The 13435-nt window shown below is 35.6% G+C and overlaps 2 protein-coding genes across 2 annotated transcripts in view; both read right to left on the bottom strand.

Annotated features, from left to right (window-relative positions):
* LOC125662584 (techylectin-5B-like) overlaps positions 1-1046 on the bottom strand; it is a 71452-nt gene extending 70406 nt beyond the window's left edge. The window contains exons 1-2 of the mRNA XM_056145964.1: positions 981-1046; positions 832-861 (exon numbers count right to left, since the gene is read on the bottom strand). Of these exons, the coding sequence (XP_056001939.1) occupies positions 832-861; positions 981-1011 (61 nt within the window). The 5' untranslated portion in view covers positions 1012-1046. The remainder of the gene's footprint in view (positions 1-831; positions 862-980) is intronic.
* A 3570-nt stretch (positions 1047-4616) lies between these two features.
* The window catches only part of LOC125662583 (ficolin-1-like), a 23345-nt gene continuing 14526 nt past the window's right edge, over positions 4617-13435 (bottom strand). The window contains exons 7-12 of the mRNA XM_056145965.1: positions 12811-12901; positions 12631-12705; positions 11358-11497; positions 10501-10597; positions 6934-7098; positions 4617-5034 (exon numbers count right to left, since the gene is read on the bottom strand). Of these exons, the coding sequence (XP_056001940.1) occupies positions 4787-5034; positions 6934-7098; positions 10501-10597; positions 11358-11497; positions 12631-12705; positions 12811-12901 (816 nt within the window). The 3' untranslated portion in view covers positions 4617-4786. The remainder of the gene's footprint in view (positions 5035-6933; positions 7099-10500; positions 10598-11357; positions 11498-12630; positions 12706-12810; positions 12902-13435) is intronic.

Below are 13435 nucleotides of genomic sequence, written 5' to 3'. Positions count from 1 at the left end.
TCCTTTACAGATATTACGAGTAGGTCCAGGTAAATAGTCGTCCGCATTCGATGCGTTTTCATGGCGAGCATACATGCCATTTTTATAAGTACAGTAGTATTTATGTCTTTGCCTTTTACTTGAAGTAATTGTGAATGGTATAGATTGTATACTCTTTGCTTATTCCATTTTATCAATAGATAAAAGATGAAATATTTCTCCGCATTTTTGTATAGTTTTGACATGTTTACTGGAAATGTACGCACGTTCACGTAAAGAAAAGGCATTCTATATATTTGTATCCAAATATATATATTTAGAATAATTTACTACTGTACGATATGTTTATTATAATTTTGAGCACTGTGTGGTGTTCCAAAACGTGATTTCATTTCTTCTTGATGTCCTATAAATTAGTATCGGAGATGTACGTGTTACCTGTCGAAGCTACCCGCACAGGTAAATCGAAGACACTGATGTGAAGTGAAGCGTAGCAAAGCTCGTCCCCTTATATATACCATGCGAACCCTGATACATATAACAATAGAAATTCCAACTAATATGGCGGATTAGCAGAGAAATATGGCGGACATATAGAATTATACTATATTTATAATTCATGTCAGCTTTAATGTGAAAGGAAACCAGAGTACCTGTATGAAACTCACGTGACCACAATACCCTCTCAAATACAACCACTGTCAATCCTGGGATCGAACTCCGATCGCAGCGGTGATATAACCACTATGCTACATCAAAATATTTTTTGTGTATAATCTTCGATCATTTTTTCAGATATAAAGAATCGTATTTAAATTAATCTTCTTAATTCGATAGTCCACTTATACATACCGTTACTATGAGCCGTCAACGCTAGTACCACTGAAAGAAAATGCGAGTACCGGTACAGAAAAATGAATTATTTGTAATGTACTTAATGATAAATAGCTAGATTGATGTTTAGTTAATTAGTAGACTAGTTAATTAGTAGACGTACATACCTAACACAGCTAACAACTTTTTGTTGAACATAGTACACTATTGTGTTAAAGATAATGACTGCAAACCCGTCAAATGACAACACTGATAAGTATTATTGATAATTGAGGCCGTCTGACCTGAACATATATATAAATCTATAGATAGTGCTGTATTGTGGTTGGCCATCCCTCCTTCAGTTCAAGATAATAGACGAACTGATTCCATTACGAAATACTTGTAGCGCATCTGCAATGTTTTCCTGCGAAGCCGTTAGATTTTGTAAGAATTAGTTTTAGTTTTTGTTATGCTTCTCGAACATTTTTTCGTGGGAGCATATAGTCGCTGTTGTGTTCCGTCCAAGCTCATATTTCCTAAACCTTCCATCAGAAATTAATCATAAACATTCCCTGGGACAGGGATTTTTGGACCAAGGTCATTTTGGAAAGGTGTTTTCCTCCAAACTCAACATTTTTTCAGTTATTTGGTGGCGCCCAGTTTTTATTGGAGGAAGAGAAAACCCATATACAATGTACCTGGCAAACTTTCTCACTTACCGGCGCGAGCGCGATTCGAACCCGCGCCAACCAGAGGTGAGAGGACGTACGTGTGATATTGAGCGCGATACTCTAACCACTCGGCAACGGAGGCCCTGAAAATATGAAATATATTTTCAACAATGTCCCCCAAACATAGCCTTTCTAAATTAAACTTGCCTTTAATCGAATATACCCTTGGAATCATTTGAGAACATTGGAATGCTATGAGGCAAATATGTGAGAGTTTATCAAATGATTTAGAATTTTTTTCGAATTATTTCGGAACATTCTTAAGATTGTCGAGGAATACAATTACATCTGATCGAGGTGAAATGATGAGACATATTTCTAACATTTTATTAGAGGAATGAAAATTATATTTGTTTAATGATTTTTAATGTTTCTCTGAGTGGTATTGTGTGGTAACATTGTGTTGAGGAAAAACCAAATACTCTTCTTCTTAGATGTTATTTAATAAAAATGTGCAGATATCACTGCAAAATGCGTTCATTTCGTTAATTTAACAGTCCCATTCAATCTCTACCCAGAGTTATCGTTCCTTACACTCACTTACACCTCTGTCAACGTCTCAAGGGTTTTACAAGATTTTTGTAAAATGGCATGTATGTTCAAATAAAGTATGGTTTTGACTTCAGTTACAAAAAATATACGTAAATAAATAAATATTGAGCAGATGTCAAGTTTTTTTGTGACACAAGAAGCATTGACTTGGATTGAAACGTCGATATTGGGTAGTTCTATTGTACCAGGCCTATACATAGGACTTAGGGCTGAAACGATTCACCGAAATATCGATACTGTTCAATATAAACCCTCGATTCAATGTTCAATTAATTGCCTCGATTTTTGGTTCGATACGTAAATTACAAACTGGTTCAGTAAAATACATTAGGTTCGGCCTGTAGTGATTATTTTTACCTGCATGGGGGACAAAATAGCTTCAAATGACGTTCAGACTGTTGTTTACTTTGAGTCTTACGAAATTAATAATAAACTTCATCAATTTAAACTACAGAGCCAACATGCATCTTACCATTAGGCAGTTTGGAAACATTTTGCTTTTTAGATTATGATTGTGAATCTTGGTAATTAAATTTTTCTTCTATGTTATTATTGGTTTCTTCTGTAAATTGTATCGTATTGAAAGTATTGAATCGTGCCATAAGTATTGCAATATGTATGTATCGTATCGTCTCAGCCCTAAGTCATAGGTACATGAAGAATATATAGTAATGGGAAAAAATCTACAAAAAGTTGCTTGTCCTACATTTTCCCGATATTTTATGAAATAGTTCTTAGTTTTATTAGCCGTAAAAAGTGGATTTACATGTGGAATAACATTGCTTATTTTGAGACGTTAACAGAGATGTAAGTGAGAGCAAGGAACGACAACTCTGGGTAGAGATTGGGTCCCATTATGTAATGAATCATTTTTACAATAAGGATCGAACTAAATCAAACAACAGCATGACTTACTAGAAAACATTTTCATTTTTCCATTTCATGAAAAATATTTCATAAGGAAATCCCCATTTTAAATACTAGTATAGTATGCATTTATACATGTAATTGTTTAGAAAAGTATAGTATTCTTTCCCTTACTTAGCAATAAAAGCAAAGTATGGAACATTTTTTTTTTATATGTTAATAGTACTATCATAACCTGTATATCCATACAGCATCATTACAAGCCAAGCATAGCGATTTTCAGTACTTTGATTTTGAATAAGGATAACTCCGTTTACGTGATCACGATATAGGGCTTATGGCGGGTGTGATCGGTTGACAGTGGATGCTTATTCCTCCTAGGCACCTGATCCTACCTCTGGTGTGTCCATAGGTTCGTGTTTGCCCAACTATCTATTTTGTATTGCTTATAGGAGTTATGAGATTGATCACTGTTCGTTATCTTCACCTTGCATGCAATGTTTTCTATACCCTATATATCACCTAAATTTGAAAATTACTGCCTTCATAAGTGTAATTATGAATTTTTCTATATTGTATTAGTGAATTTGAATGATATGTCCTACATTTATAATTTTTGAAAACCTTTATAATCACACGGACAGTTATAATTTTTGAAAACGTTTATAATCACACGGCACTTAAACCTTCAATATTGTATTAGTGAATTTGAATGATTTTTCATACATTTATAATTTTTGAAAACCACACATTCAAGTCTTCTGTATGATATTATAAACGCTTTCAAATTGTTTCCTCTGTTTCCATATATAACTGAAAGATGCCTGCATGTTTCCTTGGAAATAGTTTAGTATGTTTAACAAGAGCAACGCCAACGTGGCATAATACGCCCGTAGATTTTGCTCAAGGAAAACATATTTTAGTGGGATTCATATTTTAGTGAAGTTAGCACTGGACTCTGTGAGCTAATTCATTACCATGGTGATCAAATATACCAAGTTATAATATCCAGGAGCTTACGGTTCGGTTTGTATCCTGCCCACAAGGTTTTCCTTATAAGTGATACTACGACCTTGACCTTTGACCTTGAAAAACAATAGGCACCTTCCTCTCATCATGGTGATAAAATATACCAAGTTATAATGGAGCTTACGGTTCGGTTTGTATCCTGCCCACAAAGTTTTCCTAATAAGTGATACTACGACCTTGACCTTTGACCTTGAAAAACAATAGGCATCTTCCTCTCATCATGTTGATCAAATATACCAAGTTATAATATCCTGGAGCTTACGGTTCGGTTGGTATCCTGCCCACAAAGTTTTCCTAATAAGTGATACTACGACCTTGACCTTTGACCTTTCGCCTTGAAAAACAATAGACATCTTCCTCTCATCATGGTGATCAAATGTACCAAGTTGTAAAGCCCTAGGGCTTATGGTTCAGTCTGCATCCTGCCCACAAGGTCCGGACAGACGGACAGACAGACAGACGGACGACGCCATACCATAATACGTCCCGTCTTCGACGGGCGTATAAAAATGTAGCAGCCGAATTCATACTTTGCATTACAATGATCTTGTTTTCGATTGTATTTTTAAAATACGTGTGGCAGGTAACATTTACACCAGATTGTCTGAATGAATATGACATAGATAGAAAATGAAAACAATATCTTTTTCAAAGCATTTAATGCGTATAACTAATGTACTTATGAACTACATCATGTATAATTACAGTTGTAAACATCAACATAATAATTAATACTATACACGTAGTAAATTTGGTGAATGCGTTGACCCTTCAGGTTCTGAATCCACTATGGATACGCTGAAGATTTTCTGTTACATTCGAGTGATCATTAACATAGATGAATTGAAGTTGTTCATATCACGTATGGTACCCCCATAGACAGCGAATTTATGAGAAGATTCACGGGGGCCATTCAGGTACACAAACTCACACTTGTTGAACCACCATCCGCCTTTGTAGATATTTGCACAGTTGTCTGAACTTGCGTCGTTGTCTCTGTCGTATGTTGTGAACGGGAGAGTATTCATTCCACCACTATATAGAAGTGTACTGTAGTCTCCTGTAAAGACACGTGGTTTACATCAGTAAGCTACGTCCTATATGTAAACTAAATGTAAGTAAACTAAGTTATACAGATCAGGCCTGGGTTTCTCGAAACAGTCTACAGTCGAAACTTGAGATTTTACTCAAATCTGGACTGTTCGGATGAAGAAAACTCAATCTAAAGCTTCATTTGTTTCCAGAAATGACAGCAAGAGTTAGTCCAAGGGTAATTCTAATTTAAGAAGGACCCATAACATGACATATCAGATCTCTACTGGGTGTAGTTGCAGTCATTCATGAATTCATTCCATCTTTATTTCTTCTTTATTTACATGTATTGGATAACAAGAAAAGGGGAAGGTGACATAGAAATTAACAGTGCAAATTATGCAGAAGTGCATTAAAATTCTTCACTGGGAGACATCTAGCAGGCAAACTGTATATGGACATGATGAATTTACATGAACATGAACATCTAGCAGAAAAACTGTATATAAACATGATGAATTCACATGAACATCTAGCAGAAAAACTGTATATAGACATGATGAATTCACATGAACATCTAGCAGACAAACTGTATATAGACATGATGAATTCACAAGAACATCTAGCAGAAAAACTGTATATAGACATAATGAATTCACATGAACATCTAGCAGACAAACTGTTGATAGACATGATTAACTCAGATGCCTCTCGCGTTTGAAAAGATCCATTCAGGGTTACAAATAAGAGAATTTTAGTCTTTACAAAACAAACCCACCAATAAGAGCTATAGATTATCATCTAAAGTTGAGTAAATGTAATTGTTTTTCAGAACCTTTAGTACCGAGGGCATAGACGTAAACTTATAAAAATGCACCAGTATGATGCATGCATTGTTTACGTATTTGGAGCTGTTTATTATATTTCATATTTTATCTGGCTTTAATTACTTTCGGACCTACTTGGTACACATGTACATTGATCTTACAGTTCATTTATCTATGGTAATTCGGACTTCTACGGTTGATATCTTTAGTGTTGTTAAATGGATGCCTGTTCATGATTATTTTATGCCATCAAAAGGCAAATATAACAAACTGTGATAGAAGTTTAACTCCTGTAAATAATACAAAATTAAGTGTAAGGCAAATAAGGCCTCCTTGACATACCAGAGGTGTCAACAGGGAATGCTTACTCCTCTTGGGCAACTGATCACACCATGTGGAGGTATCCGTGTTTACAAAACTCTTAATTAATATTGTATTCGTTAGGAGTTATGAGATTGATTATTGATCATGAATGGAAAATGATTATTGTTTATGAACAAATCATCGTCGATATATCTAAATGTCAAGTTGAAGACCATAGCAAGGGTTTTTTTTTCTTGTCATGAGAAAGCGTTCAATAAATCATGCCTCGTAAGAATATAAAACCACATTAGCTAATAAAGGAGCACAATTCGTGTCCATGACAATTCCAACAGACTGTTGAATGACCTGGTCATAATAGACTACGAAAATACTGCAAATCAGGGACTCCAGCATTTTTTGTATTTCAACTTCAGAGTACTTTAAGTATTCATTTATTATATTCGGTTAGAAAAAACCCTCTAGTCTTGTTCCCCAGGTATCCATCGTTTCCAATTAAAAAGGTAAATTCCAGTCATATTGTGACATTCTTATAGAAAATTTAATACTGTTTCAACAACGAATCAATTAATGTCAATGAAAAGTATTACAATCATTTACATTTATATAAAAAAAAACCCACTAATTTTACATAATACTCGGGGCAGACTAGCTATAGAAATTATTCAAAATCTCTTGATATAATCGAAACAACGATCATACGTACGATAAAACATTTGAATTTACACTTTCCCCATGCAGCCATGTTTCGATGAGATTAGAACATCATAATATTTTACCGGCTGTTCCATATGCATCTCCTAAAGTAAGTCTGTATCCATCACTTTCGGAGGCCACTGTCATGTTATAAAACTTTTCATACCACGACTTTCCTCTAGTACTTGAAATACCAATGTAAAACTGTGTTGGATGTGCTGTAGACAACAGGTGCAATGCCTCGTTACCTGAAAAAATAGTACTCTTGAAACTGAAATCATTCATTCTATGAACTAAACCATCGCTAATATTCCCCGTGTCATGTTATGGACACAATTCCCTACCAGTGCTTTGAAAACGCATACGAGACCACGAATTTAGACTCCGAGAACATGCAAGAAAATTTCATTCTAATAATAGCAAAACTGCTTTACCAGAGCTGGTCTGTAGTCAGTGTAATAAAATGGCAGGAGCGGGGCTTGAACTCTTGACCTCTCGAACACGAAGCAAACGCTATACCACTGATCTACCGCGACCGGTAAAAAGCTAATCGAGAACACAGATACAGTGTATTGGCAACATGAGTTCATAAAGTTTGTTCATTGAGATTTTACAGTCAATATTGAAAGAACCCTTTGTTTGATAATTAGCGGACTTGGTACACTACTTTTCGCAGACAGAATATGACTTATATTGATTATCAGGTTAAGGGTCAAGATCAAAGTACTACAAGGTAGAAAAATATTCTGCACCATTTATTTGATAATTAGCAAACTGTAGGTAGTAGTTGCCTTAAAAGAGCATATGCCCCTTATCAATTTTCAGGTCACAAGATCAAAGGTCACCGCCGTTAAATGGCTGAAATATTGCCAAAAACGGCGTAAAATTCCATTCAATCAAAGGTCAAGTTGAAGTATAATTTCTATTAACAAACATGTTTGGCCTACCAGTACCCTCAGTGCTTTGATTTAAAGTTTATTTTATACATTCACTGCTACATTACAAAGTGCAGGTTTTCATATAGATATCAAGGGATTTGAGCACTGCTATAAATAGATTAAATTGTCTATTTTGTATTGAGTTATGAGATTGATCACTGTTCGGTATCTTCACATTCATTGTCTTAAATATGTTTATGATTTGACATTATCAAAAACATATGTCACTATTATTGGTTGTTTTGTGCGGTAAAGGTCAAATCTATAATTAAAACAGTATGTTTACTTCAGTTGTTGATGAACAGTGCAATAACTTCCATAAAAAATATTGAAATCATTTCATTTCTAGATAATATTTTGGTGGGGATCCGGGTTAGAATAGGTCCCCAGCACCCCTTGCTTGTCGTAAGAGGGATTAAATGGGGATGAGACCGCAAAAATCGAGGCCCCGTGTCACAGCAGGTGTGGCACGATAAAGACCCCTCCCTGCTCAATGGCCATAAGCGCCGAGCATAGGCCTAAATTTTGCAGCCTTTCACCGGCAATGGTGACGTCTCCATATGAGTGAAATATTCTCGAGAGGGACATTAAACAATATTCAATACAATACTAGATCTGATTTCTGTCATGGAGATCAAAGTCCATATTCTTTGATGTCAAGGTCAAACTTTACTCACACCAAAATAGTTATTTACTAACAATGTATGCTTTTCGAGATGAAAAATCCACTAATCCAACTTTGCAAATAACATTTTATAAATGAGCACATGATTAAAATTTCAATTCAAAAATTCATTGATTGAATGTTTCTTATGTTTTTCTAGCCTTTTTATGTAGCCTAGACTATTCAATTTTTTTTCAAACCGCCGCGGTGGCCTAGAGGTTAAAGCGTTCACCCATCATGCGGGAGGCCGGGTTAGAATCCCAGCCGCGACAGACCTAAGTCGTTAAAACAGGTAGCGACAGTATCGGCTGTAAGCGCCGAGTAAAGGCCTAAATTTGAAGCCCTTCACCGGTCTTGGTGACGTCTCCATATGAGTGAAAAACTTCCCAACAGAAACGTAAAGCAAGGTGCAATCGATCAACCAATACAGCTATTTCTTGAACGTTTTGGCGCTCGTAGAATTCAGGGAGTGAAATGTATTCAAGGAATGAATGCAAAAGTAGGTAATTTCAAAGCTTTTATCTGGGTTAGAATAGTCATCAGTGCTCCTTGCTTGTCGTAAGAGGCGATTCGATATGAGTGCAAAATTCCCAAGCGGGATGCCTAACAATATCCAACCAAGTAATCAACCATTAAACTAAGGAAGTGAGTAGCGTATAATTGATGTGAAATTTTAATTGACAGGTCCGAAATCTTCCATACAAGTCTGAATTGCATTGCTGTCATAGGCGAGAAACGACTCCGTGACCTGGACCGGTAAATGTCCTAGTAAAAATGAACAAGTGAAATCAAGAGAAAGATGACGTATATCTTTATTATTTTAAGAACCTATGGTTGAAATTTGGCATGCACATAGTTAAAACATGAACCTATGCACGGAAAACGACAAATTACGCATCGCTTACCTAGTTTTAGAGTTTTAAAGGCATTTGAAGCGAGTGGTTAGTTTTAATCTCGGTCAGAGTTAGATCCCTTTCTATATTTATGGTATCACAGAGTTCGGGCCCAAAACGGGCTTAGCCCCTGGGGTAACTTAGAAACATATTAACACAAGCGTCAGACAACGGCCGCAAATAATTTGATACATTTCACTGACCGTATGGAATGCTGATTTGCGATGAGTACATGTGTTATGGACTATTCACTACCTGATGATCCTTGTACATTAATATGACTACGGTAATCGTGGCCCTACTGGTTTTAAGATGATAATTTTCTCCATATATTACGATGAAAAGTGTTCAAAGATTACAAACCTGGATCAATCTCACAGCTATAACGAAATAGAGTTGGGCAAACACAGACCCCTGGATATACCAGATGTGGGATCAAATGCCTAGGAGTAAGCACCCCCTGTCGACCTATCACACTCGTCGTAAGCCCTATATCTTGACCAGGTACACGGAGTAACCCGTTGCCGAAATCAATCACACAGAACAAACCCTTGCATATAAAATCAGTTGAGATATATAAACACTATATGTAGGTGATAATGGAATATTGCTATATTAATGCCATAAAAAACTTTGATGCCCTCTCGAGGCCCCATCCTACACTCCTGAGCAATGCTTTGATCACACGTGAAAGAGTATTACCTGTGGATACTTGCATATTAATTTTACTAATATGATACTATTTCTCAAAAGGAAAAAAAGATTGATCTTATGTTCAACAATTGTGACCCCTACCATACTCAGAGGTTATCATTTGTACACTAACTGAGGATGCTTGCAAATCAACACAACCCGTGTTGTCCTGTGGAAGATTAATATGTATATCCCTTAAAGACCGCAAAAACCGAGGTCCCGTGTCTTAGCAGGTGTTACACGATAACGATCCCGCCCCACTCAAAGGCCGTAAACGCCGAGCATAGGCCTAAATTTTGCAGACCTTCATAGGCAATGGTAAAAAATTTTCGAGAGGGACGTTTAACAGTATACAAACATTCAACAATACATCGATTGGCGTATTGTACAGCACGACTTCTGGCTGATTCGACTCTGTGATAAGTCACCTGAGTAACTCAGGTGACCTATAAAAAATCTTACCGAGCCAAAATTCTCCAGACACATTACCAAAGCCATTTTTATATTCTTCCCAGTTCCGAGTAAAGTTTTCTGTTAAAGGATGCCGCCATTGAAATACCTAAGAGAAGTAAGTTTAATTGTAATTATCATCTTTCAGACTTAAGAAAACGTCAAACCAATATACATGCCAAATGTTTTAAATGATGCACAATATATTATCGGATGTCGTTGATGTTAAATTTTCTCAGTATGGATTAGATTGTTATCAGTTAATTAAATGATTGCAAGTACAGGTATATGGATAACATTAAAGTGATTCAGACGCACACTTAGAAAATCTAGTAATGTGGTCAGATTATATCAACAATGGTATTGTACACGAACATCCATCTATTGATGTTTCACAAAAGTGTTACACTACTAAAGTCGATAATAAATCCAAGATTTAAAAAAAAGCTTGACTGCATTACAATGCGAAATACATATTATCAAACATATTGACGCTATGTTGATGATTTAAAAGGGAGTAAATGTTAAGTCTATAAAAGACATTTCTTCAAAGTGAAGACAGTCTGATAATTCTGTTAATCAAAAACGTTCCTTTGTCATTCATCTTGCAAAGCATGGCGGATCTAGAAAGGGGTTTCGAGGATGCACCCCCCCCCCCCTTTGGATGAATATTTTTGTCACCTTTGGGATCCCATCCTCATTTTGATCACTTTGCGTCCATTGAAATTTATACTGTCTCTTGAAATATCGATTTGTTTTCAAAACATAATACTATTTCTATCTTGTTTATTGCCTAAAAAACTCCTACACCTGTACATTTGTAATTATAGTAAGGATTTTAACATGCAGCACAAAAAAGTTAACCTTACTGTCCAGCCTTTAGGGTCGACATCCATGTTGCAGAGCACGTCGATTGATTTATTACCAGGCCCCCAGGGATATATCTGGTAAATCCCCGTGGTGTTAAATCCATTGTGCAAGATTTCCCAGCAATCAAATGGGAAGGAATCTACAATTAATATAGATATACTATCTCTTGTAGATTATAATTAGGATTAGGCAGGAAGAACCTGTATATGCCTATAATCTCTATATGTACGGTTTATGAATATTTTATAAATGCATACTTATTATTACTACACTAACTTGATCCAAAGAGTTGACAGGCGCGGATCATCAGACCACACGAGACGCGAAGCGTCGAGTTTGATCTGATGATCCGCGCCTGTCAACGATCAAGTTACTGTAGTATTAATAAAATTATTATTTACCCACTTACAAATGTATGTATTTAAACCCACATTTATAAGATAATAATTATAATTCAAATTATCAAAAACACAGATATAGTAAAATATTGTTTTATGACGCACTCGATATTTCCCCCAATAAACGTAGCGTTGATGCATTGTGACGTCATCAGGTTCAGAGGATACTGATACGGAATCAAAAAACCAGTGTGGTGATCCGAAAAATTGGACCACATTCTGTGTAATCCACAGTATCAAAAACATTGATGGGTATATCATAAAATCAAATAGGATTGTATCCAACTATGAAAAAATCAGTACATTGTGGCATTATCATATTAACTTTGCATGTAGTGATGGAAAGATTAAACGTCATTCTGTATAGATGTTAGCGAAACAGCAGGAATAGGAAAACGAAAAGCATAACAATTAACAGACATAATGGAAAGAAGTACCGTTTTATATATTATGACTTTTGATGCGGACCCATAGGAAAGTTAATCAAAATGACTGGAACGTTATACAGAGTGGAAATCAGCAACTTAAAGACAATTTCAAAGTATATAATTTATTTTATGAACAGTTTTGTAAACACTTGATTATCTAACGTAAAAATTACACGTAAACATTTTATGATACACATTTGGCTCCAGTTTTGGGCACTCTAGTTTTCCTTTTAGTTCTTACAAGTTCACTTTTATTTCGAATTTCCAAAATATCGGCTTGAGCATCACTGAAGAGACCTTATTTGTCGGAATGCGCATCTGGTGCATCAAAATTGGTACCGTATAAGTTTTACATGTTACACATTGTAAATTATTCGAAAGACGGGATATTCATTTTATAAAATCTCTTACTGATTTATAGAATATTGATAATAAGAATTACATACATTGGAGTGTCGTCGTTGGAATTGTCGTCGTCGTTGGAATTGTCGTTGTGGTTGTCGTCGTCGTTAAAGTTGCACCTACAAAGTAAAGTTTATTGCTAAGATTTAGGAAAATAACCCGCGAAGCTGATTGTCATTATTCGAATTGTCATATTTATGTTAATTAATGACAGTAAAACGTACACTCTCCATTACAAAGATCAGAATTGCAACACTTCAGGCATCGTTCTGTCGATCGCTTTCCAAATATGTTAGGACTTCCACTATCACAAATCTGAAGATTAAAACGCAAACCTTATAACATAACATAGAGTTAAACTTAAAATATTGTTTATATAAATTATTTAACAACGTCTATACTTTAGGTAAAAAAAAATAGAATTCTTTTTTTTAAACAAGAGGCCCATAGGCCACATCGCTCACCTGAGTCACCTTGGTCCATATCAGAAGATTTTCCATATCTATTTGCATGTAAAACCGTAGTCCCTATTATGGCCCAAACCTTCCCCTGGAGGCCATGGTTTTTGCAAACTTGAATCTACACTATGTCAGAAAGCTTTCATGTAAATGTGAACTTCTTTGGCCCAATGGTTCTTGAGAAGAAGATTTTTAAAGATTTTCCCTATATATTTGTATGTAAAACTTTGATCCCCCCTTGAGGCCCCATCCAATCCCCGGGGTCCATAATTTTAACAAACTTGAATCTGCACTATATCAACAACAACAACAACAACAACAAAAAAAAACGAGAAAAAAAAAACAGAACAAAAACAGAACAAAATTTTTTTTTGACCCCCTATTGTGGCCA

This window comes from Ostrea edulis, chromosome 8 (genome assembly GCF_947568905.1).
Source record: "Ostrea edulis chromosome 8, xbOstEdul1.1, whole genome shotgun sequence".
In the NCBI taxonomy this organism is placed as follows: domain Eukaryota; kingdom Metazoa; phylum Mollusca; class Bivalvia; order Ostreida; family Ostreidae; genus Ostrea; species Ostrea edulis.
This window is presented reverse-complemented; position numbering and strand designations above follow the sequence as displayed.